The 18,375-nt window shown below is 38.8% G+C and overlaps 1 protein-coding gene across 1 annotated transcript in view; it reads left to right on the top strand.

Moving 5' to 3' along the window:
- WDR49 (WD repeat domain 49) overlaps positions 1-18,375 on the top strand; it is a 983,894-nt gene that overhangs the window by 337,713 nt on the left and 627,806 nt on the right. The window contains exons 6-7 of the mRNA XM_044070738.1: positions 4,667-4,834; positions 10,844-10,992. Coding sequence (XP_043926673.1) covers positions 4,667-4,834; positions 10,844-10,992 — 317 coding nt within the window. The remainder of the gene's footprint in view (positions 1-4,666; positions 4,835-10,843; positions 10,993-18,375) is intronic.

Genomic DNA, 18,375 nt, shown 5'->3' with positions numbered 1-18,375 from the left:
CAAATATTCTATCTTACTCTCAGAATACTTCGTAATGAATTTTAAATATCATGTCATACTATTCATTATATTTATAAACATTTCTAATTCTTCAACCTTTCCATTCCAAATTAAAAAGACATTGTCGACAAAATGTCGATAAAATAACTCATATTTCTTGAACAATTCAATTGTGAATAAACATTCCTCTTCCCATAATGCTAAAACCATGTTGGCATAGCTATTGGCACAAGAAGTGCCCATAGCTACGCCATCACACTGTATATAGAATTTTTCTTCAAAAACAAAAATATTATTCTCTAAAATTGCTTCAAGGAAGAGGCAAACTAAATCAATCTTATTATTGTCAAGATCACTGTGTTTGTTCAAATCTCCCTTGACTGATATTATACCTTGTTCATTCGGGATGACAGTGAACAAGGATTGTACATCCAATATTAAAAATAAACTGCTGGAATGCATTACTGACATATTTGTAAAACTATATAATTGTTTGGTGTCTTCGAGAACTATTATATTCTTTTCTAATACTGGTCGAAGAATTTTTTCTACATATACTGGAAATGGTTCAGTACACCACCTCTTTCCTGAAACTATAGGTCGTAGTGTGGGATTTAAACTATTCTTGTGGATTTTGGGTAGGCCCTGTATGGCCGGAACCATAGGATGTTCTATCTCAAAATATTTACCCAGTTCTTGTGAGATACTAAAACTCATGACTAAATCATGTATCATTGAAGACATCCTATATCTGATATCATCTACTTTATCCTTACTAACGATTTGATAGTATTTGATGTCACTTAACATTTCATACATAGCTTCTCGATATCCCTCTTTATCCATGATAACCACAGGACCTCCTTTATCTGCTGGTCTAATGACTATGTCTGGGTCATTTTGTAGCCTTCGTAGGGCTATTCAATCCTTATATGTCAAATTAAATTTATGAGTTTTATTATGACCTTTATTATAACTACTTTCATTATAGAAGGCATGTAAGTCATCTTCTACCAGTCTATAAAATGCTTCTACTAATGGATGGTTATTAGGCATATAAACGCTTGGTTTTCTAAAATTACATTTGTATTCCATAGTACTGTTCTCAAATTCATACTGCAACATTACATTTCTAAGGAACATTCTCACATCAATCAAAACATTTGTTAAATTATTGTTGCTTGTAGGAATGAAATTAAGGCCTTTATTTAGGACCCTAAATTCGTCTATATCCAAGTTCCTTTTTGAAATGTTCGATACTATGTGGTTTCCATCTGTTGCCACATTTTCTTCAGTCACTGATTTGAGTGTCTCTCTACTGACAATTTCCGCTTCTGTCTGCCTCGGCTGACAGAGCGGCCTCTCTTTATCCCCTTTTCCATAGAAATGGGGAGGGGAAATTGTGGAAAATCCATACCATTGAAATGTTCATTATCACCACTCAACCTAGTGGCTTGAAAGACTTTAGGTCGTACCACCTGTTGTATAACTGTCATCGCTTTACTGGTGTTAATGTCATTATTCAAGGTTGAATCATGATTACAAATTGTTGAAGGGGGTACCAATGAAGTGGTACCTACTACCCTTTCAGCAGGTGCTATGTTGGATGGCTCTGATGTGTTAGGATTATTATTAGAGTTGTGAGCTTTAGCATGATTAATAACATCTCTATGAATTTTTTTCGTTTTCTCTGTATTCTTATCATTGCTATTATCTCTATTCATGTCATTAGTATCATGTCCATGTCTATAATTGTCTTGGATATTATTAACACAATTTCTATAAGTATTGTTTAGCCCATGTGTTTGATTCACCCTGGGCCAAGTGAAGACATGGCCTTCCTCAAAATCCTTTGTATCCATATCAATTTTGTTGTGTTTTTGCTGCAACAGACGCCTTTCATATACTAAAATTCCATCCAGTACGGTGCTTAAAGCACGGTCTACTAGCCCTGGTTTAAACCTTTCATATAGGGCTTGTTGTTGTTGTAGGATGGATGTTCTTAAAGTCTCTTCTTCAGGGATAAAAAACTAAAGTTTAATATAATTTGAGCTCATCTCTAAATTTAGTTTCTGCCATCTCGCCAGCAGTTCCGGGTACTGTTATTTGGGGTTAATCAGAGTATTTTTAATTGATGGCAGGTGTGTACCCAAAAAAACTGAATGCTGCAATTAAAGCAAAAGATGCTTCAACAAAGTATTAGTTTAAGGATGTTCACACTTATGCAACCAACTTATTGTACATTTTTTATTTGCAATATTTTTCCCCTAACAGATTTGTTTTTCAATTGAATTGTACAGCTTATAGGTCACATTAAAGGTGGGAAAAGTTTTGAAATTATTTATTATTATCTTATTTTTTGATATCATAAAAACCTGGCATTTTAACAGGGGTGTATACACCTTTTATATCCACTGTATGTATATATATATATATATATATATATATATATATATATATATATATATATATATATATATATATGCCTCTATACATACATATATATATATATATATATATATATATATATATATACATATATATACACATACATATATATATATATATATATATATATATATATATATATATATATATATATATGGGTCTACTGCTCTACATCGAAAGAACACTTCAGCGAAAGTTCACTTCAGCGAAAGTGCACTTTCTCTGAAGTCTAGTTCCCCGGGCAACCCAAAAAAAAACAACCCCCCCCCCACCAAAACATGTTTTTGCAGGGGGGGCAAGCCCCCCTGCACCCCCATGGGTGCCTGTGTCCCGCACCCCCCTACTTAAATATACCAACTCCAAGATCACACTACAGCAGGGAAAAAGGAATATTCCCATTCCGTACTGTAGTGTGACTGCTGAAGTCCATGTTTAAAGTTTCACTACTTCGAACAAGTGGGCTCGGTGAAGTGGGTTTGAAGAAGTGAAACTTCGAACATCTGCATGGATCCCATGTATATGTATGTGTGTGTGTGTGTGTGTGTGTGTGTGTGTGTGTGTGTGTGTGTGTGTGTGTTTATACACCCCCCCCCCACACACACACACACACACACACACATATATATATATATATATATATATATATATATATATATACATATATACATATATCTCTGTATAGATAGATATATATATCCAGATGTATATATTCATGCCAAAATGTTGAAGGTATAAAATATCAAAACACAAAGTGTTGTAACTCCCACTAATTATATATATATATATATATATATATATATATATATGTGTGTGTAGATGAACTCTCATGGTAATCTCAAAATGCCCATCTACTATTTTATCAATCAGTTCCTGTAAAGCCTTCTTAAACCTCTTTAGTCTTTCATGTTCCCAGAAAAAAAATATAAGCCCGTATCTGTCACATCTCTAGCAGCCCTCATCTGCCATCGAGACCATTTTTATTTTAGACAGAATATAAAAATATCAATAGAGATACTTCCATGCAAAAATCTGGAATTTATTTGACTTAGTGGCGTATCTTGAGAACTGATGAATTTGAGTCCACACTAAACTAGGGATCTCTGTTATAACTCCTCTTTCACAGAGTTCTTTCATTCTCTTGATTGTCCTAAATTTCAGATTTATCATCATCTTATATACTTTGGACAGAATCATATTTACATTTCCTATCCATTCTCTAGTGTCTTCTAAAGTATTTATAAACTCTGCCACCCTCTCCCTCTCCCGCCAGTACCATTTCAGGTCATGGGCTTTCCTTTTCACTGCAGTGTATAAGCATTTTTGCTTTCAGCCACCCCAAATTCAGCCTGTAGTTTTTCCATTGATTGCCACTTGATACCAAAATCTAACCCGCCCGACCTCCCTCTACCATCTCCAATCCGTTGTTTGTTCTTTGTCTCTTTGACTGCTGCCATTTATACATATTTAATCCTTTCTATCCTTTACTTTTCTGTCAAAAAGCTGTTTCAGTAACTTAATTCCTTTAAAAATGCCATCCAACCTTTCTGTTGTCATCTTGTTTCAATGACAGATCAGTACTATCCTTGATGCACACTTACTCAGAAGGTATTGCAATTTCTTTGAAGCAACAATTCTAGCAGAACATCTAAGAGATTGGTAAACTTTTTAAAGGGATTGCATCAATTTCATCATCATAAGTAGCTTGTCAAATCGGTAACAGTATGTAGAACAGTAATGGCATCAACTGCATCACCGTAACACTGAAGGAATAGTAATGAGCTTAAAACGAATATGTTTATGAAAGTAATCATATGCTAACATTTAAACATTACTGTAATGAATTTCATAATGCTGTCCTTGCACTTTGATGCTCTTTTGAAGGTATTAGTAATGTTTTTCATAAACCTAGACTTGTACTTTGAATCTTTTGTGTTCCATTCTATAAGCAGATAGTTCAGTATTAGCAGCCAAAAGACACACACACACACACACACACACACACACACACACACACACACACACACACACACATTCTATATCCAAATCAAAGAAAAATGTCCATGCTTTTATGTCATTGTCATTATGGTGTAAAAGATGAATGAAGTATCACAGGCCTACAAATGCAATTATGTTTATGCAATTTGTTCGTACATGTTTGTTGGAAGTTTTTTTTTCTGTGTGTAGAAAACACAAGTAATGAATTTTCTTTTTCGATTAGTGAAATACATTAGCAATCTGGAAGCTATTGTATCATGTGCCACGAGTGATGCAAATACAGTGGTGCTGGGATGGCAAGGAAAGAAAAAGTCACATCTCAGAACTTCATCACTGAACATCAGTCAAGGAATCAATGCCTTTGACTATCATTCAGGACTTAACCTTATTGGTATGGAAAACACCCTATGTCTTATTGTTTTATTTGGTGTAAATTTTAAATAAATTATGATTTCAGTAAGAATATGCTAAGTAATTATGAAATTACAAAATATTTAGATTTCTTTTACTATGACAGTATAATGCTGAAGTATATAGTAAAAATGAGTTGAAAAAGCAACAGCAGTAAAAAAACAGAATACCACACACACACACACACACACACACACACACACACACACACACACATTTTGCTTGTTTGCCCCCTCCTAAAAAGTAGCTGAATCTCAAGATCAACTGTTTTTGTTAACCTGATATATTAGAAATGCAGTGAGTAATACTGCTTCAATAAAGAAATAAATCTAGGTAAAAACAAGAACTGCACACTTACAGCATCCTGTACATAACAGCAATAAGCAATGAAGAAAAGATTTACTTCAGTATTTAATATGAAATGTCATTAGTTTCTCAACAACTGCAACAGCTTGCTTGTTTGTTAATGAAACACAGACTCCACAATAATGGCATTTTTCCCTATGCAGAATGTGAAACTAACTGCAATTCTATCATGAAATAAACATACTTGTGTCACCATTTAAGTAATTGAATAAAAAAAAAATTCAAAGTAGGATTCCACACAGGTGCGGGCGCGCGCGCGCACACACACATATTCACAGACACGCAAGTCCATGCATGTGTTTGTGCATGTATTTTATATACATATTTAGAGAGAGAAATATATATATTTATATTTATATATATATATATATATATATATATATATATATATATTTACACACACACACACACACACACACACACACACACACACACACACACACACACACACACACTCAAAATGATCTGAGAAAAGCAATCAGACAATGTGATACACTAAGGAAGATACATAAAATATGTAACGTAAGTCTCCCTAAAAACTGACAGTTAAAAAAATAATCATTTCATAAGTGCAACAGCACATGCTGAGTTGTGCATTGGACAGTTATTATGGTACGCTTCACACATGAAAATGCACTTGGTGTGCAATAATTTCTATTCAAGGTGCGCCTTACCATGTATTTTATATATACATACATATAAAGGTACACACACACCTTTTTCCCATTTTCTGCATGGTTAGGGTGTCACGCCAACTCTCATTATCTTTCTCCAGTCAGTGCCACTTTATCCTACCTTCTTTGGTGGTCATGCCTAACTATTGCAGGTCTTCTCTCATGCAATCCATCCATTTCTTTGCCCAGTGATCTTCTTTCTCTTGCCTTCTGCCTTCTCTTCCAAATCTTGCTCACCAGATTGCCCTCTGCTTTCCATCACATATTCTTAAACCACCATAATATGTCCCCTTTGAGCTTCTCTGCAACTGGAGCTACGTTGGCTTGTAATCTGATGTCTTCATTTCTTCATATGTTCAACAGTGTGCATCCTACCACCTGTCTCAGACACTTCAGCTTGATCACCTCTAGCTTCCACAGCTGCTCTGCCTTCACTGCCCAAGCTTCTGTATCGTACAGTAATACTGGTTGTACCACTGTTTTGCATACCTTACCTTTCAGCTTCTTTGGCATTCTTTTGTCACACACTACCCTGACCCTCTGTTTCAGCTGGCTGCAGAGCCTCTGACTCTAGCTTTTAACTCCACAATCAGTTCCATTCTCCTGAACCGCCCCTCCAAGACACTTGAATCTGTTCACTTATTTCCCTCTTTCCCTTCTCTCTCTACTTTTAGCTTCTGATTTCTCCCATTTCCTGCCACAACAACTGTTTTGTCTGTACTCAGTTGCATTCCATATGCCTTCAGTTTTGCAATACACTCCCCTAGCATTTTCTGAAGCTCTTATTCAGAGTTTGCTTGTAATGCTACATCATCTGCATGCAGCAGCTTTGATAATCTGTTCCCTTCCACCTGTTTGCTATGCAGTCCATAACCAGTATGAACAGCAGGGATGTAGAGGCAAACCATAATCACACTTCTGTGAGTCCGAACACTGTTTGTATTTGAGCTACCAGATCCTTGCACATAGCCTGCACTAATTCTATCAGCGTTTCCTGGACTTTGAGCCACCACAGCACAGCCCAAATCAGCTTTCTTTGGATCTTGTCATATGCTTTTTACACAACTAGGAATGCCCAGTTGGACTCTTTCCTTATCTCTAACCTCTCCTCAACTATCTGTTCCACTGCAAACATGTTGGTTACACTGTGCCCAGACTTTTAAATGAACTGCTCATCCCCCATGTTACTTTTTATTTCTTTTAGCATTTGTTTATCATTTACCCTCCCCAGAACTTTCATGCGTTCTGACAGGATTTTTATACCTCTGCACTGCCTGCCATTGTGAATGTCCCCTTAGTTCTTGTACACATCTCGCCAAGCTTATTCTTCAGTTATCATGGGATATGCATGTCTCTCCATACTGTTACAAGTACCTTATGAAACCATTTAACCCCTTATCTCACCCAACATCTTGATCATATCTGCTGTGACCTCATCTGAGCCTACTACTTTCCCTGACTTCGTTTTCCTTAGTGCTGTTCTTACTTCTTCTATGATGGTTCTTCTTCCTCTTTCATCTTAGACTGTGTTCGGGCAGTACAGGTCATGTTGGATTTTCTTCATTCAGAAGATGCTGGAAGTACTCTTTCCATCTACCTTTAATGTCCTGTGGGCCAGTCAGCAGATTGTTATTGGCATCCCTTATGAAGGGTGCCTGATGACTGTCCTCTTTATCTTTCTGTCTTTGTCTTGCAACCTGATCGAGATCTTTGCTGCATCTGCTGAGTCACTTTCTAGAATCTGGTTGAATGTCTCTGGTGCTTTGTTCTTTGCCACTGTGACTGGTTTATTAGCCTCTTTGTTAGCAAAGCAGTGTTCCTTCCTAGCCTGGTCCATCTTTTCTATCTCCCACTTTTACCTGCCTTCCTTCTTTCTTTTGATAACTTCTTTGAGTTCTGCATGCTACCACTAGTTTTCCTTATGTACCTTATTCTATACCCGGATTGGTAACATATCTGTTCTGTATTCCCCACACATGCTCTTTTAAAATGCTGCCATTCTTCTTCATCTTCTCTTATTTCCTCTTCTTCCTGAGGTGGCCCAAATCTTTCCTTGAATTCTTGTACTTTTGCTCCAGTCAGTTTCCTGGTCTTCAGCCTAGCCTCTGTTGAACTTTGAGCCTTCTCTGACCACTGCTTGCAGCTGATTGTGGTCATATGCTGTGGGACAGCTGTTTCACTGAGGAATGACATTGCAATCCCAGTGGTGCTGCCTTTATTAGAAGGAATGATGGCCACTCTTGTATGTGATCTTGTGACTGTCTGTTTTGCTGAATCATGTGTTGATCACCATCAAACCGTTTGCCAGACAGAGGATTGAAGTCAGAAAATAATGTCAGACAATAGGGTTTAAGACTCCATACCTTTCAGAAAATTAATGCTAATGCAAAACCTGTTATTCTATCAACTTTCTAAGTTTGTAAAAGAAATATTTAAAAAGTGCCTCTATACTGGGGTATTTGTCCCCCCATTATTTATGTCTTTGTCCAGATTTCTTGCTCTAAAAGGTTGAGGGACACACACATATATATATATATATATATATATATATATATATATATATATATATATATATATATATATATATAATATTATATTTTACACATCCAGTCACAACAAGTGAATGGATAGTGTGTACTGTTAAAGGTCTGGAGCTACTTTTGATACTAAAGTTGGTTAAATGACTAATGAATCTTACAATTTACAGGTGACAAGAGAGTTTTTCCACTGATTGCCAGTTGTAGAAATATGCTACCACTCCTATTTATTTTCATGCAGTGAAGCATACTAAACTGAAACTATTTCAGAAGAAAACTGAAGTGTTTAAAAATGTCAGAAAATAAATAGAAATATTTTATTGTTGGCAGAATTCCACAGCCTGGAATGTAGAACATTTGCAAGGTGCACAATTTTATATAACAACGTCAAGGACATAGAAACAAAATGCCAAAGCCACCAATAAATACTTTAAATAGTCCAAGGCACCCAGAAAACGAACTCAGCCACTGATATAAGAATAATTCCAACTTTATTCAGCCAAAAAAAATAAAAAAAAAAACATCAAAGACATAATACCTCAAGGAAGGTTATAAACATAGGGATCTTATGGAACAATTGAATTTCCTCACAAAGATATTTGCTGAATTTCAATCAACTCTTTTCTTTGATTACTGCAGAGTTTAGATGGTTGATTTAAGAAGTTGCAGTTTGGCTGTCTGTGGAGCCGCACATTACAGTGCTGCCTTGAATCCCACAGGCACATCGTACATAGCTAAAACAATATCACATCCAGAGCTTTGACTTTGTTTTGTTTTGTTGTTTTAATATTTGGATTCAGTTGAATGCTTCCTCCCCTGAAAAGGCATCTATCTCCTTCAAGTGACTATGTTTTCAGTTAAAAAACACACACAGTGACACACACACACACACACACACACACACACACACACACACACACACACACACACACACACACACACACACACACATTCCTGTGTTATAAGGTACTTAGCTGAAAAGCCTTTGTTTCTCATCTGTTTGTAAAAGATATTCTTTTCATGAAGGCTGAAGTACTGAGTGTGTTAAGTAACCAAGGTTAAACTGGTCCACACTTTAGTCAATTTACAGAGCACTGTGGTTTATTATCCCCTGCTTGATCTGAATGATAATGAATAGACTGATACTCAGTTTACCAACCACACTGATCTGCCATTTATCTGATTATAAAATAAATGAACAATAGCATAGTACCAAGAGGTCTTTTTATGGGTGGCTATGCCCCTCTACAATCTCCCAGTGGGGGCTTCTGCTTGTCCACCACCTGTCTGTGAATATACTACCTCTGAGATTGCACAAACTCACAGGAAATGGAAATACATGTGTTCCCAGCTGTCTGAGCACATACAGTTTTGCAGACATACAGGTACTGTATTTAAAGCCTGGTGTGTGGGGCAGAGCACTCCTGAAAAAAATATACAGTTGGATGAAATTAGTTTACTTTATCACAGTGGTCTACTGGATGGTGACAGGATCATTCCTGTTAGATTGTGGATGGTCAATTAACTAAGAGAAGTCAAAGTAGACTTATTTATAACAATACCAGTTTTTTTCTAAAAATTATTTTAATGACTATAAGCACTATGTATTTTATATGCTTTACTAAAATGAAAGCATAAACATCAGAAAATGAATGCTATGTTTAGGCTTTGCAAAAACCGTGTCTTGCTTAATAGAGACATTAATAGTTGTAATTAAAACATGTACATCTAATTATTCACATAATCCAACTTCCAAACAATCTTCACTACAAAAATTACCCAAAATATGTCCAATGAAGGGGTAGAGCACCTACACCCTGATTTCAAAATATTCTGACTGCTGAGGTTACACAAATTTGAAGAAAATCAAAAAGGTATAAAACTAATTTTTTCCCAACTTTTTTGCCACCTGCAGCCAAAACGTAAAGTCCAGCACATGAAACAAAGCTAGATCCAATGCACTGACATGTTTATAATGTAAACACATGATGTTTCTTCCGAGATGTTTTGTGATAGGAGTACAAGCAGAACAATCAACTGTAGCGTTCCCTTTAGTACCATCAGGTTATAATGTTATTAAATAGCAAAAGAACATGGATGACCTCCATTTCTTTTTGCCACATAGTAATAGAAATTTCTGAAAATACTGCTAAAAATCCAATTTACATGCAAATCATTTATCAGTGAATGCTTTGAAATGCATTATTTGTTGCAGCAGGTTGTATTAGCTGAAATGTTAATTTTGTTACCATTGCCTAGCTATTCATGCATTATTTAAGTATTGTCCTATATGTGTTCAACCTGTTTCTACTTTATTGGTAAATACTAACAGTTACTGATTACACTGAGGAATTTAAATATCTAGGTGCTAACCTTTTTACATCATAATTGTGTATTTTGTTTACTTCATAGCTACTGCAGGTGTTGATCATATAGTACGGCTCTGGAATCCTTATGTTATCTCCAAACCTAACGGTATATTAAAGGGCCATATGGCCAGTGTAATTGCAGTTCAGTTCATCAACAACCGGAAACAACTATTTAGCTTTTCTAAAGATAAGGTGGGTTCTACTTCCTTCCAATTTGTCATCCATTTTTTTGAAGCAAACATTTCTGAAAAACAAGACAGAATTTCTTAAATGATGTTCAAGACATTAAAAGAAGTCAGACTTACGTACTTTTGAATCAGGGAATGTGATTGTGGACTATTAACACTTTGCACCTGAATTTAGTTATATTATTTAGGAATTTGTTCCCAAAATACAGTATTTTTCTAAACTGCTCACTACTTTTCATTATTTCCTAGCAGACAGTACACTATTTTAATTTTATCTTCTGCAGACACTATGAGTTATACAAACCACACAAACAACATATTTTATGTGTATATATCTCCCAAATTCTCCATATTTATTTGTGAATTATTTAAGAAAATGCAAGATTCAAACATTCTTAATTGAGTGTGCATAGGTTACACAGGGTAATTATGATGACTTGAATTTTTTTCTTTATTATTAAATAAACTGGCAATATTCACAGTAGTTGTCATAGCAAAAGTTTAAAAAAACACAACTGTGTATGAAGGACTGAGAAATATGTAATGAAATGGGCATTTATTTCTTGCATTTCATGCATTGATAAGCCATGTAGTTTTACTTTAATGTGAGAACACTGATGGAAGTTGTGATAACAGAAATTTGTTTCCATACATTTCATTCATATCTGACATATTGTATGTAAAAAATATTTTTGTTAAGGTTGCTAGTGTTTACTTTTTCTTTTTTAATCAGGGTATTACTACCTTTTTGTTATTATTTTTGCATTTTTAGCAGTACCACTACTTACAGTGTATATCATATCATCATTAATAACCTTTTTCTGTGTTTGTAATGGCTTGTAAAATAACAGTGATCTTTCCAATGACTATGAATGTCCACATCTGTAATTTAAGGTTTATGTTATTGTCATTCTGGTTATTGTGAATGTCCAAAGCTGTAATCTAAGTTTTGTTTTATTGTCATTCTGGTTGTGAATGCATATAACTGTAGTCAGTGGTTTGTGTTATTGCCTCTCTAATACCTCTCAACTGTACAGATTTTCACAGACTGCCCAGATTTCTGCCTCATATTTTTCATTTGTTTCTCATAAAACTGTGTTTTTCTGGCAAATCACTGGCAAAACCATTGAGGATTTAAGTCTAAAATTAATGGCAAACTTTTGCGTTTCAGACTTCATATCCTTCAGAAAATTCATGCTAATGCAAAGCGTGTTATTCTGTCAACTGTCTAAGTTTATAAGAATAATATTTAGAAAAGTCCCTATTTTTGGATCTTTGTACCCCCATTATTTGTGGCTTTGCTCCAATTTCTTGATCTAAGAGGTTGAGAGGTATGTTTCTGATATAATTGTGAATGTCCACAGCTATCATCTAACGTTTGTGTTATTGTGATTCTGGTTACTGTGAATGCCTACAACTGTAGCCTATGGTTTGGGTTACTGCCTTTCTGATATGATTGGGCATGTCCACAGCTATAGTATAAAATGCTTTACTGTGATTCCAAGTAATGACTTCACAGCATTGTTATGTATTACACAAAGTACCCAGAATTCTAGCCCCAAGCATCGCAACTTCATTCTGAGAATGTATTCCTCAGCTTATGTGTGAAATTCATGAATAAATACAAAGGTACAGTGAAGCACTAATGTCATACATCTATGCTGCACAATTATAAAAGTAGGTGGAATATTGAAATGAATGCATCATACAGTCCCCCGGATTTATGAAGCCCTGTAGAGCGTGCAGGATTAGTCTAAGAGCTATTTTTGGCAATATGGCCAATGTGCGATCCAGGAACGAGCTTCTGGGATGTGCATGTGAGCTCTTAGACTAATCCTGCACGGACCAAACTCCTGTATGCAAATTACCCTCATTTACAGGTGAAAACTATGCAAATGAGGGTAATTGTGATCCAGGAAGCCGGCAGCTGTCAGTGGAGGATGAGTGCAGTCTGCAGAAATGTACTCGGTTAGTAACCGAGTACATTTCTGCAAACTACAAAACAGAGCTATGACAGCAGCAAATAAAGGCTGCATATTATTGAGGAAGCATGCCAGTGACCAAGTAGAAGGCCATTGGCATTGCAAACTATATAAAAAATAAAAAAAAAACAACTTTTATTTTTTTTTCACCAATATCGGCTGTTTAAGCATAGGGCAGTGGCGCGCAAATGGGATCAGGGGGGAAATAATAAAATAAACCTAAAATAAGCATTCTAACTAAAAGCAGTATTCTGCCATGTAAGTCAATGGCAGGCATAAGACAACCTGGCCAGTGAGTAATGGTTGCTAAGGGGGGAGGCTCAGTGTGGGACATGTAACAATGCATTACCAGGCAATCCTATGCAAATGAGGGGAAGGATAGTGAATCCCAGATTTCCCCAGGGTGTGAGGCAGGTCCCAAGAGTATAAGAGTATAAATAGCTGGGTGCAAGACTAGGATGTAGGTGACATCATGGGAGTATGTGTCAGGCATACTGTAAATGGATTGGAGCCCTGTGGCTCGGGATTGCTCCTAGCTTAGCACAGCTAAGCTAGGGGTGTGTCCAAACCCGCCTAGCACTCTTTACAAAGTGTAAGCAGGTGTGCGCGCTGCACACTGGGTTTTACAGGAAGAAAAAGGAAGTTAAACTAGGAAACAGAGCTCTGTGCACATTTGAGCACTCCATTTGCGTGGTGCACACGGGCTTAAACAGGGAGGCAATGGGAAGGTAAAACAGCAGTAGGAAGGTAATCAAGGAGAACTACCTTAGCTGGCAGGTGAAATGTATCATAATCAGCCAATTACACAGACAGCAGACCAGCCCAGCCCAGAACACTACTATAAACTAAGCAAACACCTTCCCCTCTGGTTTTTCCACACTCTACACCACCGGTGTATACAAGCGGTGAAATTTTAACAAACAAACCTACAAAATGAGAAGGGTTGCAGCAGGCAAAATAGAACAGCATGTGGAAGAGGCTGAGGGTGGTGAGGATGTGAATGCTGCCAAACAACCCACAGTGAGGAGACGGAGAAGAGTGTACAGACCCAGGGTAACCTACCAGGGGCTACATGAGCTGGAGATAGTGGAATGCTATAGGGTGGACAGAGACCTCCTTCAGCAAATTGTTGAGCTGTGCCGGCCACACCTGACACACCAAACTGGCCGAGGGGAACCCATTCCAGTGGATACCAAGGTATGTGTAGGCCTAGGTATACTAGCCACAGATACCTCCCAAAGCACAACTGGGGATATCATGGGGATCTCACAGGCATCAGCATCCACAGTATTCCACCAGTTCCTGGATGCCATGTCAGCACATGCCAGTGAGCACTTATATTTCCTCAACACACGTGAGGTGTTGACCAGCAATATGTGTCTCTTCCACCAAATAGCAGAATACCCTGGGGTAGTGGGTGCTATAGACTGCATGCACATATGTATCAAAGCACCACCCGGTGAGCAGGGTAGGGCCTACTTCAACTGCAGGGGCATCCCCTCCATCAACTGCCAGGTCATATGTGATGCCCAGGGCATTATAATGAATGTGTGTGCTGGCTGCCATGGACACTATGACAATTCACACATATAGCATCTGACATAGCTGTACCACAGATTTGCCAATGTGGACATCCCCTATGGTCACCTAGTGGGGGATGCTGGGTACCCATTGGAGCCATGGCTGATGACACCTATCAGAAATGCACACACACCTGAACAACAATGCCATAATGAGGCACACGCACAGGCCAGACATATAATAGAGCATGTGTTTGGGATGATCAGGTCAAGGTTCCAGTGTCTGGACACATCCGGTGGAGCCTTGCAGTATTCACCAGCTACATGTACCTAAATTGTTATGGTATGTGCTATGCTACACAATATGATCCTACGGAAACAGCTGCAGCAGAAACAGCATCGGGCAGGGCCACACAGCCCCCCACCAATGCCAAGGCCTGTACAGGCACACAGTGGCTCAGAGGAGGAACAAACTGAGCCTGCCCCAGTAGGCAGAAGGAGGTGTGCCCAGTATGCCCTGGCCTTGGCAAAGAGGCAACGCATAGCATTTGCACTGACACAGTAGGGATCCAGGGAATGACAATTCTCTCTGACATGCACAGACAGTAAAAGGGATGCCAAACATTACACTACCTGTGCTCAACCATGTATAGGGAGTGTACTATGTGCACCCAAAATAGGCAGCCCTCCAGCACCATCCTCAAGTCTGACACACCCTCAAGGTAAGTCAGTCAACCTAGCAATTGCCAAATGGAGTAGAATGTGTTGTTACCTGTAGCTATGGTATGGATGTGAGCATGCAAGGGAATTTGGTGGCCGAATGTTATGGCAGCAGACAGTAGACCCCCATAGTGGCAACATGACATCTGTAACACATACTGGAGTCACCATAGTAGCCAGTACTACACAGGGTGACAAAACCTACTGCAGGAAATGGGCTGAGTGACATGTGTGTCCATAAGACCCACACATGCCAGTCAGGAAGGTTCACATAGCCAACAACAGTATCAGCCAGCAGGACAGGTGTAGACAAACACAAACAAATGCTGTACTTTGGCCTCTGAATGAGCCCTATGGGTAACGCCTCCCCTAGGCCTACACAGACAGATTACAGCAGGCCAGGCAGTTGGATGTAAGCTGTGAAGGCTAGGAAGTCAGAAACTAATATGTAAGTAATTAAAGCTAAGATCTGTAGTACACTGGTATGCCTCTAGCCAGCATGATAGGTAAGACTATAGACTGACATACCAGTGCAGTCCTAGCAAATGTGTACAAGTGTCGGGTGTGCCCCCCCATCCTACGTACACTTATAACAGTCAGGTGTGCCCCCCACTCCTGTGTAGAAATGTAGAAACAGTCAGGTGTCCCCCCCCCGCTATGCAGAAATGTAGCAACAGTTAATGCCAAATGACCGATGTATACCCTGCAGACACAGCATGCTACCTTTTGGTGTACAACACAAAGGTCAGCACCGCAGTAGAAACTATCTGGACTTGATCCACACATACAATACAGATGGCCATACTGGGCATGCTCACACACACAGAGGAATGAAGGCAATGTCAGTCAACAAACATACTGAAAGGTCATACTGGGCATGCTCACACACTTAAACACATGAAGGCTATGTCTGCAAACACCAGTGGACTAGACATATCTGGCAGTCGCAGTTCTTAGTGCAGACACATGTCAGTATGCACCACTCCTACCTTTCACACACAGTGACTAGGAATACAGACACATATGTAAGGACAACACACTATAATAAGCCAAAGGTAGACAGACATAGATGTGTGGAAGAGGGTGACCATGACAAGGAGCCATCTGGGCCTGTCCCACACAGCCAAAGGGCCCCAAACACATGAGGTGCAGATGTCACTCACTGCAGATACTAGCCACCAGTATCTGTCAGCATGCCAGATTATGTGGTGCACGTGCCAGCTGTGCAACATGGCTATACAAGGAATTAGTAATCTAGTAGCTGTATACATGTACCTGTGACATATGACCCAGTGTGTGCCCGCATGTGGCATGTCAACCCCTACATGAATGGGTTATGACCCATGCACACACCGCCCTCCCCATAGCAGTATTATGACATGCCTGCTGAGGTCATCGAATGTGTAATACACCTTTGGGAGAGCTGTAGCTCAGTAATCTCCATGGCGAGTCCCATAACTCCGTACTGCTGTAATAAGAAACTAGTTAGGCAGTAGTTCTAACCCCAGACTAGGCAATTGTGTGAGTGTATGTTTGTCTGTCTCTGACTGTATGGAGAGAAATGTCTTTTTAGGCTACTCACACTCCGTACAATTCATATACTCAACTTTGGCAAGGCTGCTGATATCACTCACCTAGAAATACACCTCTGGGAAAGTCATAGCCCACTAATCTCCGTTGTGCATCCTGTAGCTACATACTGCTGTAGTGTGATAAAGTAGTGAGGTAGGTGTTCTAACCTCAGACCTGGCAACTGTGTGTGTGTCTGCCTGAGTAGACATCAATGTTTTTTAGGCTATTCACACTCCATATAATTCATATACTCAACTTTGGAAAGACTGCTGATGTCACTCACCTAGAAATGCACCTCTGGGAAATTTATAGCCAAGTAATCTCCATAGCACATCCTGTAACTGTGTGCTGCTGTAGTGTGGTCAAGTAGTTATGTAGATGTTCTAACCCCAGACTTAGCAACTGTGTGTCTGACTACATAGAGAGCAATGCTTTTTAGGCTACTCACACTCCGTACAAATCATATATTCAACTTTCGTAAGGCTGCTGATGCCACTCACCTAGAAATACAACTCTGGGAAAAGTCATAACTCAGTAATCTCTGTTTTGCATCCTGTAACTGCGTACTGCTGTGGTGCGATGAAGTCGTTAGGTAGGTGCTCTCACCCCTGACTTGCCAACTGTGTTTGTCTGACTGCATAGAGAGCAATGCTTTTTAGGCTACCCACACTCCGTACAATACATATACTCAACTTTGGCAAAACTGCTGATGTCACCCGCCTCGAAATACACCTCTGGGAAGGCTGTAGCTCAGTAATCTCTGTAGCATGTCTTGTAAATGCATGCTGCTGTGCTGTGATTTAGAACTGTGTTAGGGTTCCATCTCCACTCATAGCAGTTCTGGATGTTTTGTGTGTGTTCCTATGTCTGTGTGTGGAACAATGCATTATAGGCTACTCACTTGCAGTACATTTCAAATGCCCTACTTTGGCAATTCTGCTGATGTCATTCATTATGAAATACAACTTTGTGGAAAGCAATCTGTATTCATCCCTGTGGTGTGACCTGTAATTGCTCCATGCTGTAGTGTGATATAGACCTTGGTCAGGGGTTCAATACCCACACATGTCAGTTGTGGGCATTTTGTGTATCTCACTGTCTGTGTAGGGAGCAATACATTTTAGGCTAGTCACTTGCAGTACAGTTGAAATGCCCTTCTTTGCTAATCCTGCTGATGTCATTCATTGTGAAATACAACTTTGGGGAAGGCTTTCTCTAGTAATCCCTGTGGTGTGTCCTATAACAGCTCCATGCTGTAGTCTGAGATAAACCCCGGGCAGGGGTTCTATACCCTCACATGTCAGTTGTGGATGTTTTGTGTGTGTCTCACTGTCTGTGTAGGGAGCAATGCATTTTAGGCTAATCACTCGCAGTACAGTTGAAATGGCCTTCTTTGGTAATCCTGCCTATATCATTCAATGTGAAATACACCTTTGGGGAAAAAGCACTTCAGTAATGTCTGTGGCATGTACTATAACTGCATAGTGCTATAGTGTAGTAAACTAGTTAAGTAGAGGTCCAATTCCCAAATATGACAGGTGTGTGTTTCTACTGCGTATCCTCGCTGGATGTGAGTGTGTGACACCTGTGGGC

This window comes from Protopterus annectens, chromosome 4.part1, assembly GCF_019279795.1.
Source record: "Protopterus annectens isolate FY-2018-M chromosome 4.part1, PAN1.0, whole genome shotgun sequence".
In the NCBI taxonomy this organism is placed as follows: domain Eukaryota; kingdom Metazoa; phylum Chordata; order Ceratodontiformes; family Protopteridae; genus Protopterus; species Protopterus annectens.
The sequence above is the reverse complement of the archived record's forward strand: the minus strand, read 5'-3'. Positions and strand labels throughout refer to the sequence as shown.